The sequence below is a fragment of the Orcinus orca genome, chromosome 3 (assembly GCF_937001465.1).
Source record: "Orcinus orca chromosome 3, mOrcOrc1.1, whole genome shotgun sequence".
Lineage (NCBI taxonomy): Eukaryota > Metazoa > Chordata > Mammalia > Artiodactyla > Delphinidae > Orcinus > Orcinus orca.
In genome coordinates, this window is record NC_064561.1 from 183216499 (window position 1) to 183231215 (window position 14717).

General features: G+C 56.1%; 1 protein-coding gene across 3 annotated transcripts; it reads left to right on the plus strand.

Moving 5' to 3' along the window:
• The first annotated feature begins 367 nt into the window (after nt 1-367).
• Nucleotides 368-6038, plus strand: IRX2 (iroquois homeobox 2). Of its 3 annotated transcripts, XM_004274505.3 has the most exons (5): nt 372-1047; nt 2416-2821; nt 3119-3841; nt 4659-4734; nt 5429-6038. In XM_004274505.3, the coding sequence occupies exons 1-4, from the start codon at nt 796-798 to the stop codon at nt 4709-4711; spliced, it is 1434 nt and encodes a 477-aa protein (XP_004274553.2). In that variant the 5' UTR covers nt 372-795; the 3' UTR covers nt 4712-4734; nt 5429-6038. The 3 variants fall into 3 exon arrangements, 2 of the variants coding, with proteins under 2 accessions (XP_049563508.1, XP_004274553.2); XR_007476336.1 differs by having other exon boundaries at nt 368-1047; nt 3119-4734; XM_049707551.1 differs by having other exon boundaries at nt 368-1047; nt 3119-6038.
• Nucleotides 6039-14717: the final 8679 nt, after the last annotated feature.

The window sequence follows — 14717 nt, forward strand, 5'->3', positions numbered from 1 at the left end:
TAGGGTCCTGCGCTCAGCCACCCGGGCGGAGAGGGGGCACGGGCCGTTCGTCCCCCCAAGTGGCAGCCCGGCGGCCTCTGCCGGGTTCTCGCGGGCCGAGCTGGGGGCGGGGCAAGGGAAGGGGGCCAGCGCGGCTGGGTCTGGGGGGCTGGCCGAGGAAGGTGGGAGGGCGGGTGCCGGGAGTCCGCGCGAGTGGGAGGGGGTGCGCACTGCTCGGCCCCGCCAGGCTGCGGGGCCGCGAGCCGCGGGCTGGGTCTGCGCGAGAGGCGACTGCGCCACAAAAGCCTGCGCGTCGCTATCGCCTCCTCCTCCCTCCTTCCTCCCTCCCGCCGCCCGCTCCTCCGCCCCCCTCCCCGGCTCGTCTCCGCCCCTCCCCCGGCCGCGGCCTGGCGGCTTGAGCCGGCAAAGCGGGCGGGGCAGGGGAGGGGGCGGGCGCCCGAATATGCAGATGAGCTCGTGACGGACAGCTCTGCGTTCCAATGTCCCTCGGAAACTCGAGCGCTCCTTCCTCAACTCCTCACTCCCGAGTCCAGACTCCCCCAAACCCCGACCGCCGGCCTGGCGCGCGGCTGCGGCCACCGGCTCCGCGCTGCCGCTGCCGAGGCCGCCGCCGCCGCCGCCCAGCTGCTCCCCCGGCCCGCGGGCCGCCCGGGCTAGTGAGCAGGCCGGCCTGCCTCGGCCGGCGGTCCCCGCGCCCGCCGCCGCCGCGCCGCGCCCCGGCCGGGCGTGGATGGAGGGCGCCGCGCGCCCTGCCCGCTGTTCGGCGTGACGCGGGCCCGGCGCCCCGCGCCCACCATGTCCTACCCGCAGGGCTACCTGTACCAGGCGCCCGGCTCGCTGGCGCTATACTCGTGCCCGGCGTACGGCGCGTCGGCACTGGCGGCGCCGCGCAGCGAGGAGCTGGCTCGCTCGGCGTCGGGCTCGGCGTTCAGCCCTTACCCGGGCTCCGCGGCCTTCACCGCGCAGGCGGCCACGGGCTTCGGCAGCCCGCTGCAGTACTCGGCCGACGCTGCCGCCGCCGCCGCCGCCGGCTTCCCATCCTACATGGTAACCGCGCGCGGGCGGGCGGTTGGGCTGGACGCGGGACGCCGGGCGCGGAGACACTGATCAGGGCGCTGGCGGAGCGGGGCCGGGGATCCGCGAGCTGGGCCGCGGGGAACGTGCCGTGGGAGGTGGCTCCGCAGTCGTCGACTGGGGTCGCCGCGCTGCTGGCGGGACGAGAGGCCAGGACAAGAGGCAGGGCGGTCGGCCGGCGACGTCCTGAGCGCGGGCCAAGACTCGCGCTCCACGCCCTTCCACTCGGCTGCAGGGGTCATTTTCCCCAAGAGCCTGTGAAGTGCGACTCCGCTGGGCTCGGGATGGGATCTGTCCTGGGTGGTCCTTCCTTCAGGCGCCGAAGCTTGGCCAGCAGTCCGGAGCGGGCCGGGGCTCGCTTCTTTCGGCGCGGGGCGCGAGGGTCGGCGCCACTGGGGCCTCCGGGGCGATTACCGAGTGTTTAGCATCTACTTGTAGGGGCTTGGGGTCACTGGGTTGGGGAAGGGAGGGAGCATCGGCAGAGGCTCTGGGGCCCGGCCCGGCCGCCAAGATCTCAGCCTTAATCTGTCCCACAGGCCATGCTTCGGAAAAACGTGTCGGCCGGCGTTTGGCCAGCTAAGTGCCGCCTCGGTCCCTTGCGCACCGAGAGCAGCTCCTGCTTCCCCGACCCGGGGTCGGCCCGCGCTCCTCGGGGTCTGCAGCTGGGCCCGGCCGGGTGTGGCAAAATGCATTTTAGATGATGGAGGCCGTAACGGGGGCTTGTGGCCACCTCCCGCTCTCGGCGGAATTCCAGGGCAGCATTGGAGTTGCTGGGGCCTCGGCGAAGGCTGTAAAAGTCTCGAATTTAAACGTTAAAGGCTGAATTAACATGCTAATTACCACATATTTGAAGAATTCGAAACGGTGACTGGCTTCTGAGTTGCAAATTGGATTTGCCGAGCTTTAGGGCGGTGAATAGTGGAGCGGGGGCTCTGGGGTAGTTTTTTAACCATATAAGGGCGGGGGAGGGGGAGTAGGGGAGGCAGCCGCACTTAACATCCAGAGAAATTTAGATATCAGGAAACTACCTGTGGGCCTGTGTGTGCGTTCGTATTTGTGTACGTCTGTACTGGCGGCCCAGGGGCGTTTGGGGGAAGATGCGTCGTTTTAGGAAAGTGAAATAGTTGGAAATTTTGATAATAAAACCGTATCGCTTTTCTTGATCAACAGCTGGCCTTAAATTACCCGCTGAGTCCTTTTGCTCTGTTGCCGCGGGAAGCGCAGCTCTAGCGCCGGAGGCATCGTGGGAAAGGCGGCCACGGGCGGGCGGAGGGGTCGCCTTGGCGCTGACGCCTGGCAGGTCCCCAAGCGACCCGCTCACCAGGCTCTTGTCGGTTGCAGGGTGCGCCCTACGACGCACACACGACCGGGATGACGGGCGCCATCAGCTACCACCCTTATGGAAGCGCGGCCTACCCGTACCAGCTCAATGACCCGGCCTACCGCAAGAACGCCACGCGGGATGCCACGGCCACGCTCAAGGCCTGGCTCAACGAGCACCGCAAGAACCCCTATCCCACCAAGGGCGAGAAGATCATGCTGGCCATCATCACCAAGATGACCCTCACGCAGGTCTCCACCTGGTTCGCCAACGCGCGCCGGCGCCTCAAGAAGGAGAACAAGATGACGTGGGCCCCCAGGAACAAAAGCGAGGACGAGGACGAGGACGAGGGCGACTCGGCAAGGAGCAAGGAGGAGAGTCCGGACAAGGTGCAGGAGGGCACCGAGACTTCGGCGGAGGACGAAGGTGAGAGGGGCCGAGGCGGGCGCAGGGTCGCGGGGGCTTTCTTCCCAGGCGGGGCGCCAAGGTGAGGTCAGGGAGGATGAGGTCGGGCGGGGGGGCGGGTGCTGCTCGCCCGACGCTCCACGTTCGGGCCTGGAGTCTCGGCCGCCTGGCAGCTCCGGGGCCGAGCAACTCCTCCTCGGTGAGCGCGTCCTGGGAGGTCGCGCTCCCTGGAGGACGCGGCTCGGGTTGGGTCGAAGTGAGGGAGCAGGTGGGGCAGAGAGCCCCCGGGTGCCATAGACCGTGCCCGCGCCCCTGCAGGGATCAGCCTGCACGTCGACTCGCTCACGGATCATTCGTGCTCCGCCGAGTCGGACGGAGAGAAGCTGCCGTGCCGGGCCGAGGACCCCCTGTGTGAGTCGGGCTCGGAGTGCAAGGAGAAGTACGACGACCTGGAGGACGACGAGGACGACGACGAGGAGGGCGAGCGGGACCTGGCGCCGCCCAAGCCCGTGACCTCGTCGCCGCTCACCGGCGTGGAGGCGCCGCTGCTGAGCCCCCCATCCGAGGCCGCGCCCCGCGGGGGCGGCGGCGGCGGCGGCGGCAAGACGCCCCTGGGCAGCCGGACGTCGCCGGGCGCGCCGCCGCCCGCCAGCAAGCCCAAGCTGTGGTCTCTGGCCGAGATCGCCACGTCGGACCTCAAGCAGCCGAGCCTGGGCCCGGCCTGCGCGCCGCCGGGGCTGCCAGCGGCCGCCGCGCCCGCCTCGTCAGGGGCGCCGCCGGGCGGCTCGCCCTACCCCGCGTCGCCGCTGCTCGGCCGCCACCTCTACTACACGTCGCCCTTCTACGGCAACTACACAAACTACGGGAACTTGAACGCGGCTCTGCAGGGCCAGGGTCTCCTGCGGTACAACTCGGCGGCCGCGGCCCCCGGAGAGGCGCTGCACGCGGCGCCCAAGGCTGCCAGCGACGCGGGCAAGGCGGGCGCGCACCCGCTGGAACCCCACTACCGGCCCCCCGGCGGCGGCTACGAGCCCAAGAAAGGTAGGCGGCCTGCGGCCCGCGGGGCCCTGGGGGAGGGGGCGCCGGCGGGTCCCCGGTTGGTGAGCACCCTTGAGGAGCCGGGGAAGGGGCCGGGGGACCTGTAGGTCTGGCCGGGGAAGCTTTGTCGCTTACAGGAGAACAGGAAGAAGACAGGACGTCTTTGGACGGTGGTTCTTGGACTGCAAGTTAGAAGTGAAGGGGTGGTGAGGGCAGAAAGGGGGCGGAGGGCCAGGCGATCCTGCCACGCAACGGGACTTGCCCCCTCATAGCTGACTTTTCATCTGATTTATCATTATTACCGTTACTAGTATTCTCGTGACTGTTTTCGTTTGGGCAAACACAGATTGCCCAACATGCAGCTGACAGCTTTCCCCCTGCTGACTGAGCCTACGCTTTCTGTCTTTTCTGTCCCTTTATAGAGTCTCAGCTGAATCTCCTCTTCTGCCTTTGGCTGGAAGGAAACAAAACGTTCTAGTTCTTCCCAGAGGCCTTAGTTTTTACATCTTCAAAATAGAAAGCGAGAGCCTATTTTCTTTCTCTCCTTTTCTTTATATTGTCTCTGTTGCTCATAATGCAGGCTTGAGCTGATAAGACCTGTAAAAGGAGTCAAGGGGGAGAGAAAATGAGGACGCGGAAACATGACCGAAGTCTGTCTCAGGCAGTGGTGGTGGGGACAGCGGGCTCCCCCAGACTGCTCGCTGGGCGCAGGGGGCAAGGGCATGGTGAGCGTGGGTGTGCAGGCTGGTGGCTGTGCTGCTGTCTGGGAGACTGATGGCTCTGGGGGTGGGTTCTGACTAACTGCCCCCTCCCCTGACAGATGCCAGTGAGGGCTGCACCGTGGTTGGTGGAGGCCTCCAGCCCTACCTATAGAAGGGCCGCACACAGCAATGCAAGTAAGTGGGCTCCCTGGGGTTCCCCCTTACCCCTTGGGGAGCCTCCCCGAACCAGTTGCCCTGTAAACTTGCTTAATGTGTATTTCCTGCTTTTTGGCACGGGGTATGAGGACAGAGCACTGCAATCTTCCCCCTTTTTTTTGTTTTGTTTTGTTTTCCCCTTTAAGTGGGAGGGGATCCATGCTCTTTTAGAGAGTCCTTTTTCTGCTCAAGTTCTGCTTTACAGAATCACTCCTTTAACTGGAATGTATTTATTGCTGTTGTTTTCTCTTTGGAAGAAATAGATTCTTAAAATCTGGGTATTTGTATGCAATTTGGAACTTTGTTTTTTAACTATGCTAGACCCTTAATAGACACTTGCTTTGATGAGCGAGTGCCCCTGAAACTTGGGGTATCAAACACCTTTATAGATGATCTTCGCGGAGTCAGACTGGAGAGACATAGAAGGACTAGTCTAGCTTTTATCAGGCTTGTCCCTATGTCCGGATGGACTAGGTAGGGCCGTGCAGTTCACCTGGCTGACAGCGGCAACTCAAAAAATACCCACTTTACAAGTAGGCACGATTACTAATCACAGATCTTGGAGATGGGAAAGAGGCAAAGGCCATTTCAGATGGACCCCTTTTTAGAATATGATGATGTTGGCATGGGACTGAAGGATTTGGGATGATTTGGTCTTTTCCTTGGTCCACAGGTAGGTGTCACAATTGCTTTGGAAAAAAAGTCAGCAGGCCATTCTCTCTTCCCAAGTTCATAAATATACAGATGTATTAAAAAAAAATGATCTCTAAATCTGGACCACATCTTGTGCCACTGTAAACGAGGAGGATCCACAGGGCACTGCCAACCCACAGACTCTATCGGAACAGACTTTTGTTGGACATATGTGAATTTGTTGGCATAGTATAGCTTCCCCAATGTATGTGTGACTTTTGAAAACAATCTTTTTTCTCAGGATATCTTGAATTGATCACTTCATTGCCACGGTATATATTCTATAGGTGTGATAGGATTTACTGTAAAGTTTATTTGTAAAAGATGTACACAGTAGAAATAAAACGTGATTATAGAACTTGAGTACTTAAGAAGTGGAAACAAATTTGATATTTATTTTTATAATGATATAAAGCTTCTAGTAATTTATGCAAGTTGTATTGCAATGGAATCTAAACCTTTTGTAAATAAATTCTGCCTGGTTTTTATTTGAACATTGCTGGTTATATAATCTTTGTTGGTTGTTTAACAAGAATTCTTTACTAATTTATATCTTAAATTGTAAATAAAAGCAAACTAGTCTACAACAATGTGGTGTCTGGGGCTCATTTGTCCTGGAAGAGTGATTTGCGTTGGGAGTCCTGGTGATAGTAGCCCCTCTGCCCAGGTGATCTGACCTCAGTCTTTTTAATGAAAATGTGTAAAATAATCTCTCCCTTCTGCTCCTACAAAAAGGCAGATGGAAGAGACGTACACAGTAGGGAGATATGTATGGTTTTAGGTTATTTATGTACACATGCATTGCAAGAAAATTCAGATTTTGCGTTCTGAATATGAAAATGGTTTGTTAGTATACATTTTAAAAGCCTGGCAAGATAAAATGATCTGATATGCCGATGCGTTCGGATCCATTTTATATTTATTTCTGGTATAGGCTTATTGAACCTTCTCAGTAACTAGAGAATTGCGATAACATGGATAATAGTTACACCCTCACCATAAATTATTGAGGGAAATAATTGTTTATCGTAACCTTGAATTATCCAAATTGGCGTAGATTATTCAGATTTATCGGATGGCTTCTTAACTCTCCTTTTCATATAACTCACATTAAACACAAGGCGAAAATCTGGGAGGAGCGATTTATTTTCCTTACAGTGACTCTTACCCTTACCCTGGGGGGAAAGAAAAGTTTAAAGAACCTTAGCCTATTGCCTCGTTATTGTGTTACTATCTAATGATAGGACAAGTCTAGAATTTGTAGTCAGGGAACATATTCCCTTTGATTAGTATCATAAAAGCAGCAAAACTGTCATTTTAATTTTCAGCAAAATTATATGGATATCCATATAATATAATTTCAGAAAAGGAATGAACAATCATTTATTTCCTCTCCAAAGATAAATTGAGTGAATATAACTTACGGTTATAAAACAAGAATAATAGCTTCTTAGATTGCCCTTTAATCAATCATACACTTATTTTTCAAGAGGTTCATCTATTTTATTCCATGATTAATAATGTTGCAGCCTGAGAGCATTATTGGATCCCAGCGGGGGTCATCCCGGATGCTTTTAGCTGCTTTGGAATGGTCAGTTGGGGTTCATTATGGGCTGATATTGAACAATTTATAAAATCTTGTCTACACGTCTGCCAGCTCCGATAGGCCGACGTGTCTGAGGATGGGAAATTGCTGGACCAGTTGATATTGACAAACGGAGCTCTCTCCAGTGGCTTTTTGTGCCTTAGAAATTAGTGGCCTCTTGCTGGGGTCTTGTTAGAAAGGGTATTTGAAAGTAATCTTAGACACTTGAGGCAAATCCAGGGGGCTGTGAACTGGTCACAGCGCCACGCCTGTGGGGAGGAACGGTGGGGTCTGACTGCCAACGGAGACGCAGGCCAAGGTTTCGGTTTTCTATTACTTCTCAGGCATTTTGTTGGCTTTGAGTAGATAAGCATTTGGAGGTTAGCAGAAAGCGAATCTCTGGGGGTACACAACTATTTTTTTTCTCCTTCCTGCCTCTCCTAGTAAGAGACCTTGACATGTTTGGATCTGAGCTATCTCTTGGCAACAGGGAAGATTTTTCACGTGGGCAGCCTGGTTACTCTGTGGCAGCATGTCTGGAAGAAAACAAATTCGAGTCTGTGGACATAAAAGTGAGGCGGGAGCTCCTTTGCCTGTTTTTGTCTTAGATGAAAGCTTTGTAGAATTACTGTGAAGATAATGATTTCCCCTCCAGATAGCATTTGACATTGCCATACGAAGGCGTTAAGTAGTTTTGCTTTTATTAATATTAGCTATATTTTCTAAATCAGCAGGGAATACAGTGCACATGGCAGCAATATCTGCTATATGCAGTATTATAATTTGAATATTTGAAGACTTCAGTGAAAAGTATGAAAGTTAACAATATTCAACAAATTAAGCACTGAAAGACCATGTCCCCAGTGAATATACACACTGAGGGCACTCCATCTCTTAAAGAAGTGTGGAGTGGAGAAGTAGGAAACCCAGGCAAAAATTGGTCTCCTTGCACATGTTCAGAAATTGAAGCCTGGATAAAAGCTGTCTCCCTTTGGAACTGAAGATTGTTTTACCTGGACATGTGATCCCTTCCCCCCCCCCACACACACACACAGCAGCCCTCCACTCAGGGACAACGCATACCTTTCAATGGGTGAAAACTCAAAGCAGCGCAGGAGATTAGCCCAGGCTAACGAATCTTCTTTGATGTTTATAAGTCCAACAAATTATCAAAGATTTCCATAACTTACCCACCCTGCCTCCTGACCTGAATTTCTTTCTGGAAAACTTGATTTTGAAATGTGCTCTAAGCACATAAAAGCTGCAGGTGTTTAGCGGGATCTTTTTAAGGAAATGCAGAGTGGGTTATGGTTTCTCCACGCAGATCCTTAGGGAAGATGAGGGAGAGAGACCCATAGAGACACAGACACAGAGACAGGGAAGGAAGTTGCTGCGTCTGATTTTTATCTTTTGCTTTAAAATCGAGCTAATCAAACATTACGTCCTGGCCTACGAAGACTTTCGCAGATGTTAGCGGAGGCGGAGGAGACGGGGGTGCGCAGTGGCGAGCACGCGGGGCCTTGGGGACGCGGGCCTGGCCCGGCCTCCCGCCCCTCGGCTGGGATGCAGCCCCGCGGTCCGGCTTGCCGGCCTCTGCCCCGCGCGGCCCCGGGTGCTTTAAAGCAGATTTATCGGAATTCGCGCTTTAATCTCAGGTGGGCCCCGGGGCCGGGCGCTGCTGAGAGCAAGGGGAGCGCTTGCCCGGCGGCCGCAGGCTCCGCGCCCGTCAAATGTCAACATTTGTTCCGAATAAAAGAGTTATTGTTTCTGCAAAGCTGCCGGGCAACTGCCTTTGAAACTTAAAAAGAACTTCATCCACCTTTGTCTGCGGCGAGGCCGCGGGGGCGGCGGAGAGGAAGGGGCCGGGCGCCCGGGCCGGGGCTCCGCGCATCCCGCATCCCTCGCTGCCGCCGCCGCCGCCGCCGCCGAGCAGGTCCAGGAAGCGCGGAAGCGGCCGGGTGCCCGCGAGGCTGTCCTCCCGCGCGTGTTTATCCGGCATCTTTAGACCTGGCCCTTGCGCACCGCTGCGGAAAGCGCGGACGGAGCAGCCGCCCTCCACTGGCAGCGTGCGTTTTAGGGTCATTTAAAATCGCACTGAAATATTATCAAAGAGGCTAAGAGTCAAGTCGACCCTTTTGTTTCTTAACGTGACGGAATAAATGTGCCCTAAATTCTCTGCTCGAGTCGCAGTAAAGAGACATAAGTTTGCAAAAATCATTACAAAGCCATTTATCTTTTCAGCCGGAGGCATCCCTTTTCAAATGTAAACAATACGCTGGATTATTAGAAAGTTCCTCAAAGTAACAGTCTACACTGATTATCCACCACATACTTTTTCTGTAGCTTCCCAGTGCATTGAAAATCCCAAGGAAAACATTCATTTTAACCCCAAACTAAGGATATAAATAGACCCATTAAATATGTGTTTTTACACTACCTTTTACAAAAATAACATTTTAAACATTAAAAAAAATGTGTTAACCCAAGAGACAATCTTGGGAACAATACACAACAGTCTGTGATATGTGGATATTATGATTAACATCATTTGAATTTCTACAAATCGCAAAGGGGACATATCCCTTTGATGTATTTGCAAACCTTTATGTAAGTGACAAATCCCTGCAGATATTTTAAAGGCTTATTATAAGGAGAAGTAATCTATGACAATATAATTTTCCAGTTGCTGGAAATTACTTTCTATTGGCCATGATGAAACCACACGCCAGCCCTTCCTTTTGCTTGGGCTAGAATGCTAGGAAACCGGTGTTTGATGCTATGCACTTGGACGTCAGGCATTGGTAGGCGAGGGAGGCACCATTTCTACCCCCAGTTTGGGGAGCAAATACCCCCACTTTCATGCTCTCCTCTGCTTTTTCACCTGCCTCTCCTGCAAACAGAGGGATATAGTCTCAGCTGGCACCTCCACCCTCCACCCTCTAGGCAGAGAAAATAGGCTTGTATTCCCTCTGCTGAGGGCAGAGTGTTCTCGCTCTTTCTAAGAAAGATAAAAATGGAAGCTGTTTGCAAGGAGGACTCTACTGGTAATATAATGCAAATGGGATGAGTCAGGAAATCTGCCTTCTGTTCTTTTGCAACCCCAGGTAAAAGGAAAGAGGAAGAATGATTTTTGTTTGTTTGTTTAAGTGTGGCTCCAAGATAATAAGGAAGCATCTTTTAAAAAGGTGTCCCAGTGTTACTTGGTTCTAGATGAAACTGAAAACAAATTAAATCTAAGATTCTTAAAGAAGCAGCTGTGAGGTTTGGGGCTGCCTCCAAATGGAAACTAACTGGATCTTCATAGGCAATGCCCAGAGGGAAGGAACAAAATAACACTACACAAGCACTCACGTTTTTTTAGGGGGGGCGGGGGGAATTAACAATTGATTGTGTGTAAGTTCTGATCAATTATTAACCATTAGTGTCAACAACCGGGTTATAATTACCTTTGGTTATTTTAAAGAATTTTTTTTTTCATTTCTCTGATTGGGTAATTAGTTAATGCACTTGAGTAACGATTCTAAGAGATGATCAGACCAGGCCCCTTCTGTTGGTGACCTTTAGGGAAAACACACATTCATGCTCTCCTTGTCAGAAATTCCCTCCCAGCTTCCATTCTACTAGCGGGCACCTTTATGTCCCCCCTCTGCCATAAATAAGGATTCGCGAGGAAAAGGGGAAAATGACAAACAAATAGAGTGCAGCTGGAATTAATAAGGCGGACCAAAGTTAGTGGGGCTGGGACTGCTCGCAGCGCAGGTCTAAGCAAGGCCCGTAAAGGTGTCAGCATTTTAGCCTTTCTCCTCCAAGATCAAAAGAAAGCGCAAAGCGAACATTTTAACCCCTGACATTTTCGAACAGGGGAAGGCGGGCTGGGGGAGGACCCCTGTTTTCAGGCCCTGCTCCTACCAGCACAGTGAAACCACCCTGGCCTGGGGATGGGAAGGGTGCCGAGCGTTCGTCCTGAGCAGGTGCGGGTCCCGCGTGACCCGGGGGTGTCACGAGCCCTGAAAAGTTGGGAGGTGAGTTAGCAGGTCAGGTGGGGACATGTAGGTGGCCCAGGGAGACGGGGAAGGCCAATCGGTGCCCCGACGTGCTGGGTGCGGAGAGGCAGTGTCAGCCAGGGAGGCCGCTCTGCAGCGCGCGGAGGGGGGGACCGTGGGCGCCGGCGGCCCCGGGTGAGGTGCGTGACCTGGAGGCGCCCCGCTCCCGGCCGCGCTCTCCACGGGGACACCCGGGGGCCCGAAGTTCATTAATGGCATTTAACCCAGGGTCGGTTCTGAGCCCACGTTTGGCCCCTGCACAACTACTACAATCATTTCTTCAAGGAACTATCTTTCGCCCACGGTCCCCAGCCCCCGGGCCGTCCGGGCTGAGGACGTCCTTCAGCTGGCAGGTCCAGGGACCGCGAAGAGCGCGGGAGGGACCGCAGGGCCCGGCTGGGAGCCCTCGCCCGGGGCACTGGGAAGTGCAGAGGGCGCGGGGGGCGCTGAGGAGAGGGCAGAGCCCCGCCCAGATCTCGCTCCGGGAGGCCCGGCTCCAGCGGCCTGCTGATGTCCTCCCGCCACTTCCAGGCCCCGTCCCCTCGAGGGGAGACGGTCTGGCCCTTCGCAGCCTCCTTAGGGGAGGCCGCAGCCGGGCGCCTGGGGCCCGTCCACCAGCCTGCAAGGACGCGCGACGCCTGCCAGCTCCCAGAGGAGGCCCCATCCCGGGCTCCTCCGACGACTGCGCCCCCAGCTCCACTCCGCTAGCCCCCACCCTGGCCCTACTGCTGCTCCCTCCCCTCGACAAGTCTCCCCTCCTCCTCCCGGCCCCTCTCGCGGGCCCCCTGTCCTCCAGCCCTGCTCCGGACACTCTCGCGGGCGGCTCTGGGTGCCGCACCCCTGCCCCTCCGGAGCGCGGGCGTGCGCGGGGAAGGGGCGCAGAGTCCACGCCCTAGCTGCCGCAAATCGAAAGCACTGCCTCCAAGTTTAGGATGAGGGAGGGTCGGCTGGGCGCCTTCCCCACGCCCAGGAGGGAGGAGCCGCAGCCAGCCTTGCTGTTTGCCCCCTTCCCTCGGTTCTTTTGCAGGTCTTTACGGCACGCACCAGGCAACTACGCGGTGCCCGGAGCAGAGCTCGAGGTGATATTCGCTCGGTAGCTGAGAGCACTTGCCCCGCACCGGTGGCCGCCTTCGTGGCGCGCGCCCGGAAGGTCCCGCCGGGCAGTGACCGGGGCGGGGACCCCGTGCACCCCCAGCCGCCTTCCCAGGACCCGCGCGGAGGAGCCTGACTGCACAGCTCGCCTGGCGGGGCTGCACCTCTGGGACGACCTGGATAAACCTAGCCAGGGGTGGGAGGGCGCTCGATTGAGCCGCTGGCGTCTGGGTGCGACTCCCCGCACGCAGTCCAGTGGCCTGAGACATCTCTTCTCCTTTTCAGGGAATTTACCGGGAGAAGTCAGGGTTTTACAGGCCCGATCAAGCAAGTTTAGTTACCTCGACACACTCTCCCTCCCCCCCACCTCCCGTCCCACACTTCTCTTTAAGAACCAGCTGGAGGGCTGCCTGGAGGTGGTGACAAGCCCACATGGATGCAGCGGAGTTCACGGCCTGGATGGGGGCGCCCGCGAGCGCGCCAGGTCGCCTGGGTTTCGTCCAGCTACAGCCCCTCAGGACAAGCTCCAGAGTCAAAGGCGGGGGGGGGGGGGGGCGTCCTGGAACCCAGCCTCACTGCCAGCACGTCATTTCCGGGACTCCTGGCTGCCAGACCATACTGTGGCCCTTGTTCTCGGGTGGCCACTGGCGACTTTGACTTGGACGCTCAGAGCTGGTAGTGCAGGGGCGGGACCATGGGAGCAGCGTCCCCATCCTCCCACCGGTGGGGAGAGGGTCCCCGAGGGCAGGACCTGCAGGAGGCCCCAGCGGCCGCGGGGGAGGCTCTGGGGTGGGGCTGGGGGCAGTGAAGTTTGGGTCCGGGGAGGCGGTGTGCTTTGTAACCTTTGGGAGTCGGGGCCCTGTTGTTGATCCGGGTAAGTTGTGCCCCCGACGCGACCTCGGCCCCATCCCTCCCGCCATCCGACTCCCGGGGGTAACTCGACCCTGGAGGTCCGTACAGCCGAGATGGGGAGATGGTGGACTGGAGCAGAGACGGTGGACTGGAGCCTGGACCAGCCCGCCAAGGCCTGGAGGCGGGAAGGGGGTGGGGCGGGAGGCAGGAAGCGGGGCCTTGGGGACCCCTGGGCCCAAGTGTGGGGCAGATCGGGCGCTAGGACGCTAGTTTATTTAAATAGGAGGCCCAGGCCAGTTTCAGGTTTATTCTTTCTGGCTCTCAAGCAGTGGAAAAATAATCCGTTTAAAATGATTAGTGATACTCAGCCCCTCAAATAATAGTGAGTTAGGTGGTAACGGGCCCACATGTAAACAGGAGTTACCGAAAGGGCCCACTTCCTCCGGGAGGGCCTGTCTGCGGTGGGTGGGATGAGCCCAAGCCCTGATGGGAAACACAGTTGGTTTAACCTCTCCACGGGGCTGGACCTCTTACGAAGCAGGCGCTGAGTCAAGGCTGTGCTTTGAAAGAAGATAAAGCCGTCTCGCCAGGACTCAGCACACAAATGAGTTATAATGTAAACTTTTGACTGACGTTAGATCTTTAAGTAGAAGCAAATGATGTGCTCAGGTGCTCGAAGCCCCTCCTCTCCCTGCCTTCCCCGTGCAAACTCGGCAGAGTGCGCAGCGAGAGGCTCAGCTGCAGGTGGGCTGTGGGCTGCAGGAGTTGGGCGGGTTGTCCCAGGCTGGGGGCACTCCTGGCCTCTTACCTTGAGGTGAGGAAAAGCCGCTGAGAGCAAATCAGTGGGACAGGGACCAGGCGTGTTCCTAAATCACCGTGGTGTTAGGAGGCCCAGGAGGCACTTTTATTCCGGTAGGGGCTTATGCACAAGGGCACCGGCAGCCTCAGGCTGGATGCTTAGAGGAAGGGGCTACTACTGTGATGGGGTCGTCGCCTGGAGGGTGTCCCACAGGAGATGATGGGGTGGAAGCTCTGAACAGCGTGGGCAGGCGCCTCCTTAGCAGGGGCCCAGTGCCGGCTCTGGACGGTGGTCCTGCAGGAGGGGTAGTGCCTGCACTCTGCTAGGCAGAGAACCCCAGACAAGGCAATGGAAGCCGGTGACCTCCACAACCTTGGCAGGGGAGGGAACAGCTCTTAACGATTCTGCCGTGGCCCTTTGAGCGCCCCAAGTGGCTCTCCTCCCAAAGCCCGGAGCCTCCTGCCCCGGAGGCTCTTCCAAGGTACTCCTCGTCGGGCTAGGCTGGCCCTAGCTTCACTGTCTACCTGCCCCGGTCGGTCCACTCACAGACCTCATCCCAGCCCAAGGCCCAGTGACGGCCATGCCGGGGTCAGGCCAAGAGGATAAATGAGGCCCACTCAGTGTCTGAATCCTGAACATTTGTAAATCAGGCTTATAAACTGTTCCATGCCATATGTTTTAGCTTTCTACCTGGGAAAATACACCTTCAACTGACACAGTCACAAAATATGTGAAAAGCATAACTTGCACGGGAGTCATCACCACATCAAAGAGGACTGAATTGAACGATTACTGTGCATGTCTGGGTGTTTCGTTCTGAGGGGTGGCAAGGCTTGGATTAGTAATAAAGACTGTGTAATTCATAAATTATATATTGATTCATTTCTTTCCTTGTCTT